General features: G+C 39.1%; 1 protein-coding gene across 4 annotated transcripts in view; it reads left to right on the forward strand.

Moving 5' to 3' along the window:
* SEMA3D (semaphorin 3D) overlaps positions 1-25,056 on the forward strand; it is a 283,059-nt gene that overhangs the window by 45,839 nt on the left and 212,164 nt on the right. For 3 of the 4 annotated variants that reach the window (XM_017344335.3, XM_008261803.4, XM_002713842.5), the window contains exon 3: positions 20,656-20,847. In XM_017344335.3, the coding sequence (XP_017199824.1) occupies positions 20,697-20,847 (151 nt within the window). In that variant the 5' untranslated portion in view covers positions 20,656-20,696. Of the gene's footprint in view, positions 1-20,194; positions 20,316-20,655; positions 20,848-25,056 lie in introns of those variants that run through there. The other variant, XM_070059867.1, reaches the window with a different exon arrangement.

Below are 25,056 nucleotides of genomic sequence, written 5' to 3' on the forward strand. Positions count from 1 at the left end.
TCTAGGGTGATGCTTTTCCTCCTTGCTGTCAAGTAAGCCAGTATGACTGGACCAAACCCAGCACTAACACAAGGCAGGATAGAATGGAGCGTGCTCTCCAGCTGCTCCGGAACTTCTTTGTTCCTTGTAGTTAGTAAGTACGGTGGTCACTGATGCCAGACTAACTTGTAATGACCCTTTCTCCTGAAGTTTTTTTATTTACTTATTTATTTGACAGAGTTATAGACAATGAGAGAAAGACAGAGAGAAAGGTCTTCCTTCCATTGGTTCACTCCCCAAATGGCTGCTATGGCCGGTGCTGCACCAGTCCGAAGCCAGGAGCCAGGTGCGTCTTCCTGGTCTCCCATGCGGGTGCAGGGCCCAAGCACTTGGGCCATCCTCCACTGCCCTTCCGGGCCACAGCAGAGAGCTGGACTGGAAGAGGAGCAACCGGGACTAGAACCTGGCGCCCATATGGGATGCCGGCACGGCAGGCAAAGGATTAACCAAGTGAGCCATGGCGCTGACCCCTCTTTGAAGTTTTAATCAATGGATTGATACTAAAGTATTCATTGATGGTAAAACCTAATCAAAATCCATGAAATAATATCTGCTTTACATTAATCAGATATCTTCAATTAGGGGTTAGGGGTTAGGGGCACTGGCAGCTAAGACCAAATACAGCTTAATTTTGGACTCTGGGCTGACTTAAAAGTAATTAGGTACCAGAGCTGGTGTTTAGCCTTGTGGTTAAGATACTTGTCTCTCATGTCAGACAATCTTTTTTTTTTTTTTGTAAAGATTTATTCATTTATTTGAGAGGTAGAGTTACAGACAGAAAGAGGGAGAGATAAAGAATTCTTCCATCTGCTGATTCACTCCCAAATGGCTACAATGGCCTGAGCTGGGCCAATCTGAAGCCAGGAGCCAAGAGCCAGGAGCTTCTTCTGGGTCTCCCACAAGGGTGGCAGGGGCCCAAGTACTTGGGCCACTCTCCTACTGCTTTCCCAGGCCATCAGCAGCAGGTAGCTGGATTAGAAGAGGAGCAGCTGGGACACAAACCAGCACCCATATGGGATGCTGGTGCTGCAGGTGGAAACTTAACTTACTGTGCCACAGCACTGGCCCCCATGTCAGACAATCTTGATTCAATTCCTGGCACTAGCTCTTGATTCCAGCTTCCTGTTAAAGCAGACCCTGGGAGTCAGCAGTTGTTGGGTCACTCTGGGAGTTCTCTGTTTCCCTCACCCTGCTTCTGTCTCTCTGAATCAAATAAATAAAATAGTTTTTTTTTTAAATTAAAAATTGGTACATGCCACCTTGATGGGATTGAGTTGGAATCCCCTGGCACGTTTCTAACTCTACCATTAGGGGTAAGTCCGATTGAGCATGTGCAGAACTCTGCATCTCCCTTTCTTATTCCCACTTTTATATTTAACAGGGATCACTTTTCAGTTAAATTTAAACACCTAAGAATAATTGTGTGTTAATTACAGAGTTCAACCAATGGTATTAAGTAGAACAAAAAAATACTAAAAGGAATAAAGTATTAAAAGTTGTACATCAACAGACAGGACAAGGGCTGATCAAGTCATTGTTTCTCATGGTGTCCATTTCACTTCAACAGGTTTCCTTTTAGGTGCTCAGTTAGTTGTCACCAATCAGGGAGAACATATGATATTTGTCCCTTTGGGATTGGCTTATTTCACTCAGCATGATGTTTTCCAGATTCCTTCATTTTGTTGCAAATGACCGGATTTCATTTTTTTTACTGCTGTATAGTATTCTATAGTCAAAGTGATCAGTTTCAGTTCATAATTGATCATAATGATGCAAGTGGTATCATAAGATGTGTGTATAGGCACTCACTGTCATTCTTGTAATAATTAACTTTAAGATGAGCTTATTGGAAATAATTTTCCCTTTATTTTTTAATGTATAAGATAGAAGTGTTTATTTTTAAAAGATTAAAAAAAATCCAGCAAGATGTGTGCAGCAGACTTGCTTGTGACTCTACTTCTGCTAATGAAAAAAGATATTCTTGACCCAGCACTCGGCTCCCAGAGAAATGCTTTTCCATTCATGCACATGGCTCATGAGAGAAATATTAAGGAAAAATGTAGAAGATATATATTTATTTTGAGAACTGTAACTCAGCCAGAGAGAGAGAAAAGTTTATTCCGTTCACATCATACTGCTTGTCTGGGAATCTTTGTAGTGCAAAAGCAAGTGGGGTCATAAAATTAAAGAAAACATTGATGGGGTTTTTCAGACAGTAAAAAATGCCATCCCTGTTTCCCTTCCTATAAAGACTCTTCCTGGGATTCTGAAATAACACAGATATCAAAGCCTTCATCCTCTCTCCGCATTCTGCTCTTGAGATTCACCATCCACGGCAAGTACAGATTGAGAAAAATGCCGCATTGCCACGGATGATGATCGAATGGAAGTTGGACCACCAGGAGATAGATTCCTCATTTCCCTGATAGGATCTGTGCCTTTTATAAATAAATTATGGCATTTTTAGAAAGTTTTTATTATTGAGCTTTAAATAAGGCTGTAATTTCATGTCTAGAGAAATAAATTTTGTCTTAAAACAATAAAATTCTTGTGGAGTTAACTTTGGCTGATACTGAAGTTGTAGATAAAGCCAAGCACTTTCTCAGTGTTTTACTAAGTATTTTTGCCTCAAAACATATTATATTGATAAGAAAGTGAGTCCTAAGCTTTGGTTGAATGAACAATTGAATAATTTAAAGATTAGTGAAGAATCACTGAACAAATTTCTTTATTGTGATGTTGATATAAAATTACTTAGAAATTCTAGTACACCAAAACCAACAGAAACGCATAGCTAGCCTTCATACAGCTCACAGAAAAACAGTTTTTCTTCTTCTTTTTCTTTTTTTGGTGGCTGTTAAATTTAAATAGCACATGTATGTATTAAAAGTTTGTTTAAATGCATACTCTTTATTTCTCTCCTATTCTTTTTATTTGAGTGCAAAGTGCATTGCACACGTCATGAATTAATACTGAGAAGAGTATAGGGTCTCTTCATGATGGCTTCATAAATTGGGCCCTTGTTTATTCTGTGTGTGGCCACTTGGGTTGTTAGAGGGGTTACACTGACCGCCTTTGACCAGATTTATGAGACTTGGCAAAGACCTTGAGAAAACAGAGCTGTTTCTCTCAATAGAAAGCGTTATTAGATACTAAATAAACATTAATTTAGGTAGACCAGTACTACTGAGCTCAAAAGGAAGACATTCTTATTTAGGTTTCTCTCTGATGGGTGAAAGAATACCTGAGGGAATTGCTTTCTAGAAACCACAAAGAAGGAAGAAGGTCCATTTAAGTAATAGGTAGCACTTTCTCCTCGGAACACCTCGGTGCTCACGCGTGAAGAGCTGAATTCTCGGCGGGGAAGGCACAGAGCCTGTCCTGCTCTCGGTGGAGAAAGATCAAGAGAATGCTCAATCTTTTAAAAATTAGCACAGAATCCCCAATAGTACAATGATTGATTTTCTCTAGATTCTAACAAAAGCTTTGAGAAATAGGGCAGATTCTGCAGTTAAGACGTGTTTTGAAATAAATTATTGCTTGTTAATGAGTCAATGTCCCAAAGAAGCAGGGGGAGAAGGAGCGGGTCGATTTTTTGTGTGCTAGGTTTAAAATTGTAGCACTAGAGCTTGGTACAGTGTGCCACAGGGAATTAGATTCTAAGTTGGACAGGTCAGCACTGTGGTTTTTAACTCTAGAGTACAAACATTCTACTTTTGTAACAATTAGACTCTTTTTAAATCAATAATTAGCTAGAATAAAATTGATCTGGATCCTTCCATGAAGACACACTGTATCATGAGAGAATACAAAGTGAATAGTGACACTTGCCAAGTCTTTGCTGCACTCTTATCTTTTCAGTGAGGCCTCCTTCAATTCAAATACCCTCTTTGAATAAAAACCCAACAAGAAGCATTCTCTATCAGCCCCTTTTCCGTAATCTTTTTTTTCCTGACAGCTCTTGTCATGATCAGGTGCTCTCACTAGACTGTGGCTACCCTGAACCCACACTTGATGGAACCTGAGCTTCTATACAGGCAGCAATTTTATGACTTCTTTCTATGTTTTATCCTCAAAATGTAGAAGAATATCACATGGTAAATGCTCTATAAATAATACTTGAATGAAGTCAAGATTACCAGTATTACTTACCATACAAAGTATTCATTCCCTCCCTCTCTCCCTTTTGAGTCTTTGCTTCTAGCAAAACTTACCGACTGGCCTGTGTTTCAGATCTGTGGCTAACTTTAAGTTAGCTATGCATCCAAAGCTTTGACAGTTTTTCTTAGAAAGCAATTTTCATGTTTTCTTTGCTACTTTTAGTTTAACATATTTCCTGAAGTACCAATTATAATACAGAAAATTGTTGTATATTGTGTTGAGTATTTTTAAGACATTTTATGTATCATTTATAAACACCAATTGAATAAAAATAGCCCCAACATAATTCCCTGTGACCTTAGCTGGCTCACAAGCACCTAGTCCACATTGCTGCCTGTTTAACTAGGGAAGCAAAGGGAGTAGAGGGAAGCAATTCATTTTAAGGAAGTGTCAAGTGCATGGCACTGTCACTTTGAATTAGTGAGAATGGGTTGATTCTCACCAGCTACAAAATAGAGTGGGAAACACAGTTTCCACGATGTACCTTGCTCAGATCTGGGACTGAGCTGTTTCTATCCCTGACCTGAAGTTGAGGAGTCGATTCTGGGACACAGTTACAGTTTCTGTGATACTCAGGTCCATTCCTGTTACAAGGTAAACATTTTTAAAACAATTATTCTATTACAAGGAAAACACTATTTGTAATGTTTGAAACTAGCTTTTATCTTCCATTGTAATTGCATTATAGATTTTTCTGTCAGTTTGTATCTTAGTAAAAGCTACAATACTTGTTTAGGGGCTCTTTGTGTAAATCATAGCCATAACTTTGAATAATGAAATGTGAGTTTTTATGCTGACTGCAAGCCCATTAGAAAGGCTTTGCAAAATCAGTAGACTCAACAGTTTGTTTTAAAATAAAATAAAATAAAATAGCCTATTAGTAGCTAAACATTTTAAAGTAGTGGATATCATCATAACTGAAGTAAAGTATTGTTCAACAGCATTCCGACCTCTGAGAAACAGGTGACCTTTTTTTAATCAATGCCTCAATTTTTCTATTATTGGCAAAGTGCCATCTACTTATCTCTGCAATTCTTTATAACTATTGCATTTCCCAGGTTTTCTATAAAAATGTACATTTGATTTCTAGATGATTAAAGAATATCATTTATTTCTCTTACAAAATACACAACCTTGCATGCCCAACATTCATTTAGTATTTAATGAGTCAGAGGAGTGGATTTTTAAAATTATGTTTCCCCTTTATAGTTGGATGATTTGTTATCTACCTGATAATACTTACTAGAATTTTACTTTGAACCTCAGCTTGTATAAGCTATTTGGAATCACTTTTTAAAGCATGTTTTCTGTGTCTAAGAAGTCAAAAGAGATGCCTAAAAGTCAGGCTATCCATGGTAACTCCTCAACCTGTGATGTAATTGTGTCTCCATAAACTCATCATGAGTTGAAAGCACCCTGAGTAGAAAATGCGTGTCACACAGCTAACCTGTTGAACATCACAGCTTAGCCACACAGGAGATGGCACCATGTCCGATATTTATGCTCCTCATCACCCGGCTGAGAGCCACTGCACAGTGTTGAGTGTTGTACCCTACATGGCTAGCCCAGGAAAAGATCAACATGCAACATTTGGAACGCAACTGTTACTGAATGCTATCATTTTTGCCTGTTGTAACATGGAGAAAAGTCAAAGAATCATTAAGTCAAGCCATCATGTATCAGAGACCATGTGTAGGTTACTGTAGTAGAGAAGAATATATTGTAGTTATCCTGGTAGTGAGTGAATTAGTCTCTGGACCTCAAATTTACGCAGAAGTGCTTACTGGGCAGAACATCACACACAGGAGGAGAGAACAGGATTGTGATGATGTGTGCCCTTAACCATTGTGACAGGAACTGGGAATGTTTGCGGAGGAACAAAGAAAAAGTCATTTATGTAAAGGAGGAACTTGGGTGCCAAGCTAGGGAGTTGATACTGCAAATTAGAGATGCTATTATGAGCAAGCACTTTAAGAACACAAAACTGGAAACAATGGGCACCCCAGAAATCGAATCCACAGGCAGAATCTAGAACATCAACTAAAGTGACCCAGGTATTCCGTCATAGGGACTGGGGCTGCTTAATGGCCTTGAAAATGAAAGAGAAAAAATAATCCTAGAGATAGAATGGCTTGTATATTATTAAAGGCCTCACTGACACTGATGGCAACTGACAGCTTCAGTAGTGAAAGAATATTTCCTTGCCTCTCCCTCTGGGGTGTGTGTGTGTGTAGATGTGTATGTATATATATATATGTGTGTGTGTGTGTGTGTGTGTGTATGTATGTATATATATATGTATACATAAGTATAATGTTTATATATATTTGAGTGCATCTGTATAAGATAACTTCTAAAATTAAATAATCTTGAAATACCATTTGTATGTTTTCATGATTTTCCCTAAATTTTATTTTGCAAATTTGCCCTACATCTATTGTTAAGCTAATTTATATACTTATTTTAGGAATACATCAAGGGGCCAGCATTTTGGTGTAGCGGGTTAAGCTGCCACCTGCAACTCTGGCATCCCATATGGGTACTGGTTTGAGTCCTGGCTGCTCCATATCTGATCCAGCTCCCTTCTAATGTAACTGAGAAAGGAGCAAAAGATGGCTTGAATCCCTGGGCCACTGCCACCTATGTGGGAGACCTGGATCAAACTCCTGGTTCCTGGTTTGGACCTGGCTCAGCAGTGGCCACTGGGGCCATTTGGGAAGTGAATCAGCATATGGAAACTCTCTCTCTCTCTCGTTGTATCTCCCTCTCTCTATAGAACTCTGCCTTTCAATAGAAATACAAATAAATCTTTAAAATATATAAAAATACAGTATTTGCAAATCAATGTTTTATAACTAATTCACACTGATGTTTATCACAGATTCTGGAAATGAGCCCTTTTTAAATAAAATAGTACACAAGTTAATCTTTTAAAGGAGACCTCAATTTTGCTAATATGATACATGAGTTTTTTTAAAAGACATATCTGGAAAACTAATTTATTGGAGCTACTGTTGTGCCTGTGTTATTGGCATCCCATAGGAGTGTTGGTTCAAGTTCTAGCTGCTCCACTCTTTTTTTTTTCTTTAAGATTTATTTATTTGTTTGAAAAGAAGAGTTTACAGGCAGACAGACAGACGCACACACACACACACACACACAGAAAGAGATCAATCTTTCATCCAATGGTTCATTCTGCAAATGGCTGTAAAAGCCCTAACGGGGCCCAAGCCAGGAGCCAAGAGCGTCTTCCGAGTCTCCCACATGGATGCAGGGGCCCGAGGACAATTTTTCACTGCTTTCCCAGGCCTTTTGCAGGGAACTGGATTGGGAATGGAACAGCTGGGACTTGAACCAGAGCCCATGGGATGCTGGTGTTGCGGGCAGCACTAAACCTGCTACACCACAACATTGGCCCCTGCTTTGCTTCTGATCCATCTCCCTGCTAATTAATGTACCTGGGAAAGCAGTGGAGGCCCAAGTATTTGGTCCCCTGGCACTCTGTGGGAGACCTGGATAGAGTGTCTTGACTTTGGCCTGGCCCAGGAGGCAATTGTAGCCATATGGGGAATGAACCAGCAGATGGAATATGTCTGTCTTTGTTTCTCCCTCTCCTTTTCTCTCTCTCTCTCTCTGTAACTCTGCCTTTAAAATACATAAATAAATCTTCAAAATAAAATTGATTTATTGAAGTGCCAAGATAGGAAGATATGTTTTTCTCATTATATTATAATCAAAAATTTGTTGTTCTTTGACATTCTAAAAGACATGTGCATACACTATTGCAATTGAACTTTGCATTCTTTCTTGCCCAACACAGCAATAATTTGTATGTTTCTATTACTTTCCTCTGAGTAGCTTGCAAAGATGTTGCTGCCTGCCCCCATCTGCATGTGCATTTGTTTAAGGTCTGTGCTGTGAGTTTTACAGGAATGTGAGGACTATAGAAGGATGCATGCTTTTAGGGTAGTTCATCATATGCTTAATTTATGCTTATGTTCAATTTTCCTTCTGGATAAAAGCCAGCAATTGACAGGAGAAGAAACGTGGTGGTCAAGAGTGAATCATATTTAAATATTTTCTCATAATAAAGATTTCTCATGGAGTCCATAGGGTTGGGGACAGCAAGATTCAATGAAACTTCCCAAAGTACTTGCTTCCAAATCACAAAAGTGTCATCATCAAGTGTCATTGGCAGATCACGCCAGTTAGGGGATGAGGCTGTGCTAGTCCACAGCAAAGAATAATTAGGGTCAGTATTGAGGCACGGTGTGTTAAGCTGCTACATGCAATGCAATGCAAGCATCTCATGTCAGAGGGTCAATTAGAGTCCCTACTATTCTGTTTCTGATCCAGCTGCTTGCTAATGCTCTGGGAAGGGAACAGAAGATGGCTCAAGTGTTTGGACCTCTGTCACCCATGTGGGAGACCACAATGGAGCTCTTGGCTCCTGACTGGCCTGGCCCAGTCCTAGCTGTTGTGGCCATCTGGGGAGTGAACCAGTGGATGGCACCGTACTCTCTCACTCTTTCTGTTCTCTTTTTGTCTCTCTCTTTTTGCCTTTCTACCTTTCAAATAAATACATACAAGTGCTCTGGAAGGTGCAGTTAAAAATATTATGAGATGTAGGAAATGGTCTAAATATCCACTGAAAAAAATTTTCTAAACTGCAATTTTACTGTGTGGTAACAATTCTGTGTTTTGAATACTCCAAAAAAGTACAGCAATTATAATTAAATCTAAAGTTCTTATTCTTAATGTGTCTAAACTCTTGGCTGTTATAAAATCCAAATAAGCCTTCAGATGTAACTTTAGATTGGCTTTCTGTCAAAAGCATTTCTAAATATTGATATCAGCTCCAAGACCTCCCCCATAGACTGTTTGTTCAAACACATTTAGTAATCCCAAATTGAATATTTTAAAAACAAAGCATTTCTTTTTCATTCTGCCTTGTTTTTTTTTTTTTCAAATGATTTCCACATCCAATAAAACAATTGTTTTCTTTTTATTGGGTCTTCATTTTGGCAGTGCATATGGCTTCAACAAATTAGAAGTTCAGCAAAAATAACGTGTGAATACTACTGCCATCGGGACCTAATCTAATTGTGCATAAAAAAATTACATTGTAGAATGAGGGTTGGGTACTTCAATGTCAAAGAACACAAACGCTTTTGCATATGTGATGGGAGAATATGGGAATTTCCACTGTCCCTTTTAGTTTCAGATTCACTCACTATTTTTAAGAAATGGTTGCTATCATGGTTGTGTCAAAATGGAAGAGCGCTGAGCTAATCTTCCAGACAAGGAACTATGTGCATTCTCTGTACTGTCCATTAATTAACTCACTGTATTCTGACAACAACCATAGTTTATAGGATTTTGTAGATGAGGAAACTGGATGTGGAGAAATTAAGTGAATTCCCCCAGGGGATAGAGCTGAACAACTGAAAACAGGGATTACAACCCTAACTGTGCTGTGGCCAGGGCCAGAGCTCCTCACCAGTAGGCTGCCCAGGCCCTGGAAGAATTTTATCTCATTTGCTGTAACACATGGTAAAGTAAATTAGGTCAGTTATTGATGATTTCGAGATTATCTGAGCTGAATGTTGTGTTTTAAAATCTATTCCATGGTGTTTATGTCACTTCCAAGTCAACTTCAGTGGAAATATGATATTTTCTCTAAGAGAAAAAGATATGCAAAATTAACTAATGGGAGAAGGTCTGTGAGTGGCTCTGTGCTGAAGTCAGGGACCCCCTGCTTATCCTAACTAGGTCACTGTTTAAAAGCAGAAAGCTTTGGAATGGCCATTTGGGTTCCATTGTTCAGATACAGCTGGAGATACAGGGATGAGATTAAACACAGCTTGGAAACTGGCACTAAGAGATAGGGCACTGCAGATAAGGTGGGTGAGGAGAGTGCAGGGGGAATTAGGTGGCCCAAATATTCAGCACATGGCTTCAACAGAACAATCTTGCAAACAAAGGAAAACATTTCCACAGGAAGACCAGAGGGTTTCTAGAGAAATGCCAGTGCCTAATAAAGAAGCTGAAATTTCTGGTACTTTGTTAATAAAGCACAGTGTGGAACTTACTAAGCAGCTCATTTGGGCAAAGCAGAGTTAGTCCCTTTTTCTTATATTCTCTTAATACATATGAGAGTGATTCCTGAACTTACACATTTGTATTTAGGAGTAACTTACCATTTCCCAATGCATAATCAATACGGATAGAATGAGTTGACATGTACCCTACTCATCCTATACATATACTTCTACATTGCATGTCTAGTATGTTGAATAGTGCTTCTGAAAGAAAATGTGATAGAATCATGCTTTAAAGTATAATCTCTCCATATTAAAGTATATAATAGACAGTTTAAACCTGTATTATTTATTAAGCAGGGTTTCATAATTTTACAATAATGCTAATTGGAATTATATAATACATTGACATTTATTTTTAGCTTTATTAATTTCTAATTAACATTAAATGAAACACACATTTTGTGGAGAATAAAACTCATCCTACATAAACTTATAATATGCCAAGTTTATGATTTGAGTAATTATTAAAAATAGAAAGAATTTTTGTGCTTTTAATATTCTATATTAAGGCTAAGAAGATCTATTAAGAGGCACAGTAGTTCTTTGAAGCTGTGGGAAAGACTGTCTCAAATCTTATGGATGCTATAAACATAATAACTTTGAAGACCATTATAAATAAGACTTGGCATCTGTACGGATCTGGAATTGCTTAACATGTGAGTCAAGTATTTTTGTAACTTGTCAGAACCTAATTGAGTTTTAAGCTAATATCTAATTTTGCAGTGTCTTCACTTAGGTGATAATTCTTTCTCATTTTTTCAGTTCTCAGACAATAAACTAAAATTTATTTTTGAACTTGATATATACATATATATATACAAACATACATGTATGTATGTGTATTCAGACATATATATATAAATTTTCTATGATTTCATACAAAATTATAGGATATTAACAATGAAGTTTGGTCAATGATGTTTTGTAACCTTGTGTGAATTTCAAAATATATTTGATCATAGTTTCAATGTCAATAAAAATGTAATTGATAAATTGATCTTGCATAAAATGTAGCTATTTTAAATATGCTTTTTTCTTGTTGGAAAGTTATCTTAATAACTATTTTGCATAATCCTACCCATATGCTCAGTCTGCAAACAATAAAGTATAAAATATATAAAGTTCTTAACTAACATAATTAGGCAGACAAGAAAGCTGAAAGCAAAGAACATTGATAAAAGTTTGTGAAAGATCTTGATGCCACTTTTTTTCTTTTCAACTTTTATTTAATAAATATACATTTCCAAAGTACAACTTTTGAATTATAGCAGCTTTTCCCCCATAACCTCCCTCCCACCTGCAACCATCCCATCTCCTACTCCCTTTCCCATCCCATTCTTCATCATGATTCATTTTCAATTATCTTTATATACAGAAGATCAATTTAGTATATACTAAGTAAAGATTTCAACAGACTGCACCCACAAAGGCACACAAAGTATAGGGTACTGTTTGAGTAGTAGTTTTACCATTAATTCTCATAGTACAACACATTAAGGGCAGAGGTCCTACATGGGGAGCAGGTGCACAGTGACTCCCGTTGTTGATGTAGCAATTGACACTCTTATTTATGACGTCAGTAATCACCCGAGGCTCTTGTCTTGAGTTGCCAAAGCTATGGAAGCCTCTTGAGTTTGCCAACTCCGATCTTGTTTAGATAAGGTCGTAATCAAAGTGGAAGTTCTCTCCTCCCTTCAGAGAAAGAAACCTCCTTCTTTGATGGCCCGTTCTTTCTGCTGGGATCTCACTCACAGAGATCTTTCATTTAGGTCATTTTTTTTTTTTTTTTGCCACAATGTCTTGGCTTTCCATGCCTGCGAAACTCTCATGGGCTTTTTAGCCAGATTCGAATGCCTTAAGGGCTGATTCTGGGGTCAGAGTGCTGTTTAGGGCTTTTGCCATTCTATGAGTCTGCTATGTATCCCACTTGCCATGTTGGATTGTTCTCTCCTTTGTAATTCTATCAATTATTTGCAGACACTGGTCCCATCCATGCAATCCCCTTGACACTCAATCCCATCCCCCTGATCAACCATGAACTGAAACTGATCACTCCAACAAGATGGCATTGGCACATGCCACCTTGATGAGATTGAACTGGAATCCCCTGGCACATCTCTACTCTACCATTAGGAGTAAGTATGAGTGAGCGTGTGCCGAACTGTACATCTCCTCCCTCTCTTATTCCCACTCCCACATTCATTTATTTGAGAGGTAGAGTTACAGACAGTGAGAGAGAGAGACACAGAGAGAGGTCTTCCATCTGCTGGTTCGCTCCCCAAACGGCTGCAATGCCTGGAGCTGGGCCTATTTGAAGCCAGGAGCCAGGAACTTCTTCCGGGTCTCCCATACAGATGCAGGGGCAAGGACTTGGGCCATCTTCTACTTCTTTGCCAGACCGTGACAGAGAGATGGATCAGAAGAGGAACAGTCAAGACTAGACCTGGTACCCATATGCCAGCACCCCAGGCAGAGGATTAATGTATGCCTCAGTGCCAGCCCCTTGATGCCACTTTTAAAAGTGAAGGCTAGGGATGGAAGCAGAAAACATAATGTTGGTGTAAGTAGAATGGATGCATAATTAAAAATAATGTCATGATCCAATACAAAGGAAATATTGGATTGTAGAAATATATATTTCTGTCTATTGTTTGGAATAAGCTATATTCTTTAAAAAAAGATTTTATTCATTTGAGAGGTAGAGGTAGAGGTAAAGAGAGGGAGAGACAGAGAGAAAAGTCTTCCATCTGCTGTTTCACTCCCCAATGGCCACAACAGCGGGAGCTGGACTGATCCTAAACCAGGAGTCTGTGGGGAGCAACTCGGACTAGACTAAGTTACTGGAATTAAGACTTATTCTATGCATCTGCTCCCCCACAATATGGCGCTGGGAGAGGAGAAAAACAGCTTCTACACAGCTGCCTCCAGTTCAACCAATAAACTATAGGACTTGCTCCTGATTGGAGGAGAGCAGCGTACTCGGCGTGTGGGTAGCAGAGTTGGGATTGGCGGAAGAGGACTATAAAGGAGGAGAGAGACAGCATGCACCAGGAACATCTAAGGGGAACATCTGAAGGAACACCTGTGCAGCCCCCAAGAGAGCTGGCCGGCGGTGTGCCGCTCCCCCGCGGAAGTGGGGAATGTGGCAGGGGGAACCGCCCTTCCACGGAGGTGGAAGGGTCTATAGCCAACCCGGGAAGAACCAGCAGCAAACCCGGGGAGGGCCGAGCAGACGAAAGAACAGCGCGGGGTCCTGTGTCGTTCCTCCACGAAGAGGGGGAGCGACAGGAGTCAGGAGCTTCTTCCGGGACTCCCACATCGGTGCAGGGGTCCAAGCACTTGGGCCATCACCTACTGCTTTCCCAGGCCATAAGCAGAGAGCTGGATTGGAAGACAAGCAGTCGGGACACAAACTGGTGCCCATATAGGATGCTGGTGCCTTAGGCAGAGGCTTAGCCTACTGTGCCACAGTGCCAGCTCTGTAAATTCGTATTCTTACGTTTCACAGAGTCCACAAGTTTGTGTCAGTTCCTTGTTTCCACTTTGGTGCTAATAGTCTTTCTGGCAAAGACAGTAGCAGAGACTTGATTCTATTCATAAACATCTCCAATCGGTATTACACATATTCACCAATGTATATGCCAGCTTGATTTTAAAGTTTTACGTGAAGTTGTTTTATTGGGAACTTAGGCAGCAAGTTTGGCTGAAGCGGGCACAGTGATAATATTTTAAAGTATTAGGAGATAGCTGTGCTGCTTTGAAAGACAAGTTTGTAGGTGAACAGTTGTATCTGCTGGTAGAGAGACCATGGGTCCCCTAAACTTGTTTGCAAATGGCATAATCTGTACACTTTATTTTTCAGAATCAGTTATTTGGGAAGAATCAAATCCATTTATTGCCTACATTGACAGAAATATTAGATAAATATTATAAAGCCTGCACAAACTTTTCTGGGTACATAACTTCCAAATTAATAAAAAAAAAACGTGGATCACAGAAAGAAACTAAGATTTTGAGATCTTTGCAAAAGTATCACTTAGTTTTAATAGTAGTGATATTTATAAAAAATAAAAGGACTCAAACAATTTATAGATAACCAATTGTTAAACACATATCAATAAGTAAACATTATGATTGCAATACTAAACACTCTTTCTTTCTCTGATCCCACAAGTTGGTAACTACCAGTTCTCTTCTTTAAATAGAAAATCAATATGCGATTTAGTTTAAGAAACATGATTATTGATAAAATCATTTACAGTACTTTTTTTTAGTAAAGGTATTGATTATTTGAACAGTTTAGATGCTGAAAGTGTTTCATTTCTTTGGGATGTTCATGCAACTTAAACATAGTTTTACGGTTACTTTCATGCTCAAGTAAAAAAAAATGCAACTCATTATATTAAGTCCAAGAGGTTGCACATGTATACTGTGAGATCCCACTGTTGGGTTATTTTCTATTGAATTCATTAGGTGTAAAGTCCCCCAGAATCGACTTGCCTGAAAGTACATGGCTAAAAGCACAGAAACTCATGTGCAAAAAAAAAAAAAAAAAAAAAAAAATTTAACAGTGCTGCCTTGTTGAGGAGATATTTATATAACAGTATAGTTTCAGTGTGTTTTAAAATGTAAGTATCATATTTAAACCACTACAAAATAGAAATATAATTACTATAAATGATCTCTACTCACAAAGGCTGAAGCTCAGCTCTCATCCACCTGATAGTGAAAAAAACATCACTATTACTAGAAAGATTGTAGGAAATAGATTAACATTTAATCAAATGTAAGGCTTTTCATGATCTCTGAAAAGTCAGATGATCTTCCAGACTATGCTGGAATATATCAGTTGACAGGGAATCTAGGACATTTGAAGCAGTGAAGTCTATTACTAGACAATGAAAGTCTCTCATTACTAAGAGTGCTATAAACTTGAACTGAACTGTTGACTATGCTATAGAAGTGAGAAGTTGTGAATATTAGAAAATAATCAAATGGAACATTTTGAAAAGATGAGACAAAATAAATTTAAATGAAAGTTCTAGCATTGCAAGTTTCATTCCCCTGGACCTTCTTACATACCACTTGCAACCTGCTTTGATATGTTTGCATTTGATCAATGGATTCCCTTAACAGCCCTCGGCAACCACAGTCTCCCATTAGTTTGTCTGTATTACTTTGATTCTCACATTTCTTCTATAATTGCCGTTTGGTTTCTCACCCACAGCTATCCCATGAAGTAACGTTACCAATAATTGATCTGTCTTGTGCAACCTATAGAAAATCTATCTATTTCAACAGTAGCTTAAATATCTAAGCTGCAATTTGACCAAAGTGAGATTTGCAATTATTGCTTTGAAGCTGTGTGTGGTCATAGCACCTTGTGTCTCCTGAATTGGGCAAAAAGTTCTCAGGTGACCTCATGTACACACTGAGGTATGAAGAACAAATATAACTTTATAAAATTAATCAAAGATTCTTTTTCCTTCCTTCAGCTTACTTATCTCCAAACACACACCTAAGAGGTGTTCTAGGTTTTCATGTGTGAAGACTTAATTGTGTACAACTATTTTCACTTTTGACTCATGCATAGATGCTAGTTTTTCCACTTTTTAACAGCACATTGTCCTGCCTTGATGAGTATTGGAACAAATAGAAATGAAAAGGCAAATCAATGAAGTAGTCCGTATATAGAATAGTATATCTCCTGCTCCTCAAATACATTTTTTGACAGTTGCCATCCGTCTAATAAGCTCTGGACTCTGTAGTTTCCTTAGGGAAAAGGCACAAGGCCTCCTTGAGTGTTAGGTTATGCATTGGATCTCTGATTTAGTGGAACAGTGTGTAAAAGCCTCTCATAATCAGAACACTCCCTATTGGCTCCACATCTGAGGATCCCCAAGAGTGCTGTTTGTCCCAGAGAACATCTGGAATAGATTACACGCGGTTAATTGGCTCCAGGTCGAGCTTGTTACAGACAGTAGCATGCAGTATAACCTGTGCAGTTCCCCAAGTCCACCCACTTCGGGTTAAATCACACCTACTTCTGTCCATGATTCCTCCCAGATGCAGGACACGTTCTCATGTAAGCACATGCAGAGCATACACACATGCCTGGAAGACAGCAAACCAGCAATAGGTTAGTGGAGAGGTTGTCGGCAAGACATTTGACCCAATAAATTTCCTCAATTAAAAGATTAACTATTGAATTCAAAAGATTGTTGGAAAGAAAAACAGACTCGGGAGCAGCAGACTGTAGAGAGTGAATGTTTTATAGCCCCAAAGTCAGGATTTTGTTTTTGAAGTTGTACCAGTTTCAGGACTTTTGCTTTATTTCCTTTCGTCCCATCGGTATATGTTTCAGCACGTGTAGCCACTTATCAGAATGTCATGGTGGTAAAGCAAGCAGTACTTTGATTTTTAACTTACTTGACAATATTAATGAGTTGGGTTACAAGGAACAGTATGACTACTGTTCATGGAAAATGAAAACATCAATCTTTTTAACTTACGGTGTTGGAGGCATAGGGCATGTCCTAGCGATTAATGACCAGTTGGAGGAGTAGATATCTCAATACATAGCCAAGGGCCATTAACCCCAACTAGTCATTAATTTCCAGGAAATGTCCTGTACTGAGGTCATTATTGCTAATAAAATGCACACATGGAAAGTTCCCTCTCTTTTTGCGTATGCATATAAACATGCGTTCACATTACACGCATTGTTACTTGTCATGAAAAAATAGTTTTTCAGATGTCCAGAAGCTCAGGAAAAGCTAAAGCCTAATGAGAAATTTAACATGCTCAGTGTCTACATTGAGTTTGCCTCTCACTTCTTCCGGAGGGTGTGGGGAGGAGGGAGAATGCATGTTTGCATAGTGAGGCTGTGGTTTTGCCTCAGTCAGATAGCAGAGTCTGCTAACATGTGGGTGTAGCAGAAAGTCAAGGCAACAGGAAAGCGGGTTAGAAGAGCACTGGTGAAAGTGAACGGCATCCGCATCATGGTGGCAGTACCATCCGGTGCCAGCGGTAGTACACGGCGACGCGCTGTGGGAATCCTGGGAGTGCTGGTCCCAGGGCCGGCAGGAGGAACACTGGGGTCGGCTCACTTGGCCTTTTGGTGTCCCCTGTTCTCCCTTCCCTCACCCTCCCCTGGATTACGCCGATTCTGCCTCGCCTTCTCTTCCTTCTCTGTATAGCCTCTGAGTGTCGTGCTGCCGGCCGGGCTCTCATGCAGGCTTGACCAGTGCTTTATGGAACTCTATTCTTGCCTTTCTTCTGTGTCCCCCAGGAAGCTATCCCTGCCCTGTTCAATGGAGACAGTGCTCCTTTAGCCATCTTCTACTGCACCTCATAGATGCCTTGATTTTAGAATTATGTTAAGGTACTTAATTATATACAATCAGAAACTCCTTTCAGAAAAGAATCTTTCTTTTTACTTACCTTAATAAATGGTTGGAGATTTGCTATGGTATTAATGACTAATAATTAATGACTGATAAGAATATATAGAAATGTGTACATGTGACTATATATTTAAATATATAATTGCATGTTATGTAAATAATATCTGTAAGTAAATACAGAAATATAATCCTGCAAGCCTTTAAGGAGAATCTGTAAGTCAATTTTTACTGGTGTAAGTGAGGAACTACAAAGTTGCAAAATGCATTTCTTAATTCAGGTGTAATCAGTTTCTTTTTCTGTAGACCAGCTCATGTCTCCTTTCATGCAATAACATTAACATGGTTTCTTAGTGCATTTGACATAATATAATTCTTTATATTTTAGACTTTGTTTTATATATGTTAGTTAAGGACTTTATGTTTTATATTTAAATATATACAACTAAAATATTCATAAAAGAATGCTGCTAGTATAGATCTTTTGGGCCAGAGGCACTCCTGTTGGTTCCCAAATTATACCTAATGAGATAAAATGTTCAAGGAATGTCAAGTAAATATGAATGAAATATGTGGAATGTTAAATAAAATATTCTTAAATGACTAAGTCAGCTTTGTTACTTGCACATAGAGTAATCTTCTATGAGAGTTATTCGAAGAATAGTTCACATAATAATAATAGTTCACAAAAATAATGTGGTGCAAGAATTATTCACACACAGAAAATAAGTGGTACTTCCTTAGGTGTCTTGGAAGATAATGAAAGTAATTGAGGGCCGGCGCCGTGGCTCACTAGGCTAATCCTCTGCCTAGCGGCGCTGGCACACCAGGTTCTAGTCCCGGTCGGGGTGCCGGATTCTGTCCCGGTTGCCCCTCTTCCAGGCCAGCTCTCTGCTGTGGCCAGGGAGTGCAGTGGAGGATGGCCCAAGTGCTTGGGCCCTGCACCCACATGGGAAACCAGGAGAAGCACCTGGCTCCTGCCATCAGATCAGCGTGGTGCGCAGGCCGCGGTGGCCATTGGAGGGTGAACCAACGGCAAAGGAAGACCTTTCTCTCTGTCTCTCTCATTGTCTACTCTGCCTGTTAAAAAAAAAAAAAAGTAATTGAGAATATATAATTATATAATTTAGTAAACATTCATGTTCAACATTCTATGAAGAAATTTAACAACAAATTTGAAGTCTGTCCTTAATTACTTATATGATAAGGATGGACATATATTAATACTCCTCAAAATGTGATCTTTCTTAACTTTTGAGATGTGTAACTGGAACTTGGATATTCAAATTCTGTGAGATAGTTTAGTAAAGTGAAGAGTTGGCCTCCTTTAAGAAAATTTACCTATTGTTTGACCCTTCAAAAATCCTAAGCATAAAATATTTATTTTAAATATTAAGTAATTACATTATGTAAAAGTCCAGCACATTCTTATTATGATTATAGCTGGCACCAAGGAAGCATAAAAACTCTTCAGACAACTTCCAAAGCTGGCACTGGGGCCTCTGGCAGCCAGTTCAGCCAGATCCTTTCTGTGCGCTCTTTCCTGGAAAGACAGCAGTCGCTTAATGGAGAAGGAAAAGAAGCTGAAGACACCATCAGGAGTTGAAGGTCACTGGAGTTTATCGCAAGGAAAAGCACTCAAAGACAGGTGTTAGGAAGCAGACTCTAGCTAAAGTCTACCCACTGTCACTGGGATCCATCTCTTGCTTCCCACGTGATCTTGGGAGAACTATTTAACACTGGATCTTGGTTTTCTCATCTGTGAAGTGAGGTAAATGACTCCTGACCCTTTATGGCTGCCCTTAGCATGAACACATTTAACCAGTAAATAGTACTTTAAAAACAAGCCATCTAGAACATGTAATATTCAATAAGTATGACTTATAATTTGTGATATAGTCTTAGTTTGAAATACTTACTTGCTTTTTGCCATGTTTTCACAGAGGTAACCAAGTCAGCCTATTTATGCAACCTGGTCAGTAACCACCTTTACCTCTTACACATGCCTCTCGTGTATAGTTTGCTTTTCTAGTCAGTGCTGCCCTGGGTGAAATAGAAGAGGATACAGATCAGATTCTGTTGTTACATGCGTACCATTTATCTGTACTGGTGGCCCTGTCCTGATCTTACCCACTGTCTCCAATTTGGTTGAACTTTTAAAATGTCTTCTCTGGTCGGAAGCAAGAACACACTCAAAACCAAGCTCTTGGGAGGTTGTGCTTGCTTGGCATGTTTTCGTCTGCGGATGAGGAGGAGTGAGATCAGGCTTCTGCTGCCTTTTCTGATCAATTCATTGGGCTGTGGAAAAGATGGTTCCTCAGATGTTGGAATCAAATACAAAAATAAAAAGACTTTAAAAAACACTTAAACCAAATAGTTTAATCAAATAGTTAATTAACAAAATAGTTGAATTTCTAGTAGTACATTCATTTCTTCTTTTTTTAAGATTTACTTTATTCATTTGATACAGTTACAGAGAGAGGTAGAGCCAGAGAGAGAGAGGTCCTTCATCCGCTGGTTCACTCCCCAAATGGCCGCAATGGCCAGAGCTGAGCTGATCTGAAGCCAGGAGCCAGGAGCCAGGAGCTTCTTCGGGTCTCTCACACAGGTACAGGGGCCTAAGGACTTGGGCCATGTTCCACTGCTTTCCCAGGCCATAGCAGAGAGCTTGATCAGAAGTGGAGCAGCTGGGACTCAAACCAGCGTCCATATGGGATGCCGGGACTGTAGGCCAGGGCTTTAACCCATGTACACAGCACCAGCCCCGTGGTACATTCATTTCTACTGAGTAAAGCCAGTCTTGAAATTTATTACTCAGCTCCAATTCATTTTCTTTGCAGCAATTCCCTAAGAGCAAAACAAATCCACATGTATTCAGAAAACTATAATAGAGTAAGTCTAGGAAAATGAGATGACTGCTATCTGAATGCTGCTTTTCTTGTTTTTAGATTAAATTAACACTATCAGAAAAGAGAGCCTTATTTTCATCATGAATGCTAATAAAGATGAGAGACTCAAGTTCGGAAGCCAGGATTTTCACCTTTTTCACACTTTGATGATGCTAACCATGACCATGCTGTTTCTTCCTGTCATTGGGACTTCTAAGCAAAATATTCCACGGCTCAAGCTAACCTACAAAGGTAAGCATGTGAATATGTTTAGATTGTGTATTATGATTTCTGAATGTCCTTTTCAATCAGTGACTTTGGTGATATGTTTATAGTATTGGCATCAGTTAATAAAATATTATAAAATATGAAGCCCAGTTATTTATTTTAGTGAGGAAAAAGGGTGCTGAAACTATTCAAGTACACTTTTCAGCCCAATATTTAAAATGATCAATTTAATCTTCAAGCTATCATTGGTGTTCACTTAAAACAAGTAAGTCTCCAGTGAAAGTTTTTGAAACTAGTTGTATATAACATACTAATTAATTGCCAGAGGTGATTTTAGATTAGCACACCTAGGAGAATTTTACCATCAAAAGAATATACATGTTTTATAACAGAAAAAAAGGCTCAAATATAAATAGATTTAAAACATTATTTAATAAATGAAACATGTGAAGTTAATTGTTTTTAAATATTAATATTCTGTGATAAACTATATATTATAATGTATTATTATAAATCATAATATTAAGTATGTAATTATAAGAATTGTAGTTAATCATCTTGTGTATGTGTGCATAGCTTATTTTTTTCCAAGTGTGAAGTCCTCTGGGCTTTATTAATACCTCAATTAATAAAGCAGAAGTAGAGAAAATCAAACTCCTTTGTTCTAAACTTGTGAGGTAAAATTATGCAGATAATTTTAATGTCTTGGATCCTTAAGGAGACATTTTCTATCTCAAACATCAATAATAAAAGCTGCTGGGATATTAATGTCACAGTAAGTGAAGTTAAAGTTAGAATTATGTTTATTGGTAATTTAGGATGAGATTTTTTAGCCAGGAACATTGATCTCATTATGAAATATGATTCATTATCATTTAGTTTAATCAAGAACTGAAACCTATATGTGAGTATCATCCATTTCTTAACCACAGGCATAGTCAACTTTGAATCAATCCCCTAACATTCTTAAAGCCTGAAGTAAATGTTAACATCTGTGGTTAGGGATAGGCTGGGGATTAAAAAAGCCTTTAACCTTGTCACAGTAACTAGGACTGGATTATACTTTGCACCATAAACAACTACAGCTGGATAAAGTACATGAAGCAACCATGTGTAGATGCTGAGCAGTGGACAGCAGGAATCAGAAAAAGAACCTACCAGGAGGTGAAGCTCAGACAGTCGTGGGCAGCTCACCAGTTCCTCTGCCCCCAAGCTTTCTGAGCCCGAGTTGTACATTCAATGACCAGGGAATTTTAAATCTTGTTTTAAAAATTTTTGCCTGCTACGTCAATTTTCCATTAATTACCTTACAGAATGGTTCTTGACTTTGTCAGAATTCACTGAGAAATCAATGCATAAATCCGTATTTTTTTATACGTACAGATCTGTATTTGTGAAGTACAGTGTCTCAAGCAAAGACTTCCTGGCTGGGGGACTCATGACTCATACATTAACATGTGTGTTGTCTCAATCCAGTAGTAGTTGAAGACCATAGTTAGTGATGGAGCAGTGAAGATAGCAGATTCTGAAACCTAACTGCCAATGTCATCATTGCTGCTATTAGTTGTGAGATATTTGGATCTTTATTTATTTTCTGTGCTGTAGCTTTCTTATTGATTACAGAAAACATGGTAATATAACAGTCACATATTTAAGTTTGTTGCAAAGGTGTGTCAGTCCATGTAAAGGACCTAAAATAGTGTTGGCCAAGTTAAGCATTCAGTAAACACTGGCAATTCTTGTTTTGTGTGAAATGTGTTATCTCACTGGACGATAGTAGTTATTCCTAGACCAAAGGTTTCCCTATGTAAACACGTTTGAGAAATATTATACAGTCCCCTCTTTGAGATTTACAATGTGTGTTAAAATTGCTCCTGTACATTCCCTGTGCATTTTCTACTGGAGTTTCTCTCCTTCAGGCAAAAACTGCCCACAGTCTGTGAATTTATTGAGGACACTTCGAAGTATTTTTCCCATTGTGGTCATTTAGTATTTAGCACTGGTCTTTGTGGTTAACCACCCCTTGCAGTTAACAAGATCACTGCTGACCTTGATCAGAGCATGCTGTTTGTGAGCGGGAGTAGCCCTCAGGATAGGTTAGAGGAGCCATAAAGTCATTCAGGATTGCAGACTACATGGTGCAATCTGGAAGTTTTTTGGTGTTGGATCAATGGAGAAGAAGACAGCCTGCGCTGTGCACAGCCTCTGAAGAAGTCTTGTCAATCTTGTAGCAAGAATCCCCATAAGGGGTCAGTGCCGTGGCTGACTTGGTTAATCCTCTACCTGCATCCCATATGGGCGCCGGGTTCTAGTCCTGGTTGCTCCTCTTCCAGTCTAGCTCTCTGCTATGACCCAGAGGGCAGTAGAGGATGGCCCAAGTGTTTGGGCCCCTGCAACCGCATGGGAGACTAGGAAGAAGCACCTGGCATCTGGCTTAGGATCAGTGCAGCGCCGTCCGTGACGGCCGTTTGGGGAGTGAACCAATGGAAGGAAGACCTTTCTCTCTGTTTCTCTCTCTCTCACTGTCTATAACTCTACCTGTCAAAAAAAATCCCCACAAAATATGTTTTGCTTATAGGGCACATTATTAATGCCCTGTTTTGGGTAGGGGAGGGATGTGCCATGTTTGAATGGAATCCCATGGCTTCCCAGACATATATTTTGTTAATATATATTCTTGTAATTAGGCCTGCGTAGGTGTTAAGAGTTTGAGGATTTTTTTTTTTTTTTGAGTGTGGATCCTCAGCTGTCAACAGCTGACAATCATTTGTGAATGCCTGTTAGGTAGTGGGGATATCAGCAAGCAGAAAAGGCAAAACATTCTGTTATCTTGGTGGAGCAAACCAGACCATATATACATCAGTTATTTGGCAAAGCAGAAGGTGATAAGGATGGACCGTGGAGGGGGAGGAAAGGAAAAGGGAGATAGAGTGGCAGAGGTGGAGTAGTCAACTACAGTGATACGAAGAGGAAGTGATAGTTCACAAATCCGAAAAGCGATTGCTCTGGCGTGTCATACAGATGTCTGGAGTAGTCACTCAGGAAGAACACCACAAGTGATGGCCCTGCGGTAAGAGGTGTTCAAGGATCCTCAAGGAGAAAGCTGGCTACAAATCAGTGGGATGGTGGGAGGGGAAAGACAGATCAAATAGAGAATTAACAGAAAGGTGGAGGGATTAGATCTACTGATGGCCATTGCTGAAACATCAACATTTCGTCTGAGTATTAGGGAGTGTACTAGAGAGTGTTGGGCATGGCCGTATGTGATCTGACTCTTATGGTAGAAGGATTACTCTGATTTCTGTTGACAATACACTGAATGAGGATGGGGCAGTCAGAGAAACAGGGAGCCACACTGGAGGCTGTTGGAACATTCCAGATGACGAATGATGGCCTATGAGCCCATTTAGTAGCAGTGGGGGAGAGAGAAGAGGGTGTAAATGGAAGGAGAGAGGGGATGCAAATACGATTTCATTAAGTTTTGGTCTGAATATGGAGTTACTGTTAATTAAAATAGTAGGTTTTGTGGGAGATTAAGTGGGTGTACTTAATTTGAGAAGGCTGTTAGTTATCTAAGTGAGCTGCCTTGCAGGTGTTTAAGTATAAGTCTGGCATTCACAGAGACCTCAGCTGGGGATATGAATTTGGCTGTTATCAAATAGAAAAGTGTAATCCATGTGATTCTGAAATAACAAAAGGATGTAGAAGAATTCAAAGGGCTGGATTCTAAGATGCTGTCAATTCAGGAAAGCAGAGAAAGGATGAATGTGTGCAAGCTGAAATGAAAAATAGTGCCTAGGTATATAGGAGACAAACTGGGAGTTGTAGTGAAGAAGAAAGAAATGAGGGATGTGCAGGGAGACAAGGGATGACGAGCAGTTTCAAAGTCAGCTAAGGATGAGTGAGAGAGCTAAAAATCCCCTTAATTTTAACAACAAAGGGGTTATTGTTGACCTTGGTAAGAACAGTGTCTGACTATGGGAGCTAAAGCCCAATTAGGATAGGTTCTTGAGAATCTGCAACTGGAGAAAGTGACTGTAGATAATTCTTTCAAGGATTTTCTTTTACTGGAGACATGAGCAGTGTCAGGAGGGACGATGATATTAAGAGGCTTTTTAAAAAAAAATGGGAGAAGTAACAGCATATTTAGTATTTACTTCTTTTTTTCAAAATTTTATTTATTTCAGTGGCAGAGAGATAGAGAGCACCTCCCCCAATATGCTGCTTCACCCC

Source organism: Oryctolagus cuniculus, chromosome 16 (assembly GCF_964237555.1).
Source record: "Oryctolagus cuniculus chromosome 16, mOryCun1.1, whole genome shotgun sequence".
Classification (NCBI taxonomy): Eukaryota; Metazoa; Chordata; class Mammalia; order Lagomorpha; family Leporidae; genus Oryctolagus; species Oryctolagus cuniculus.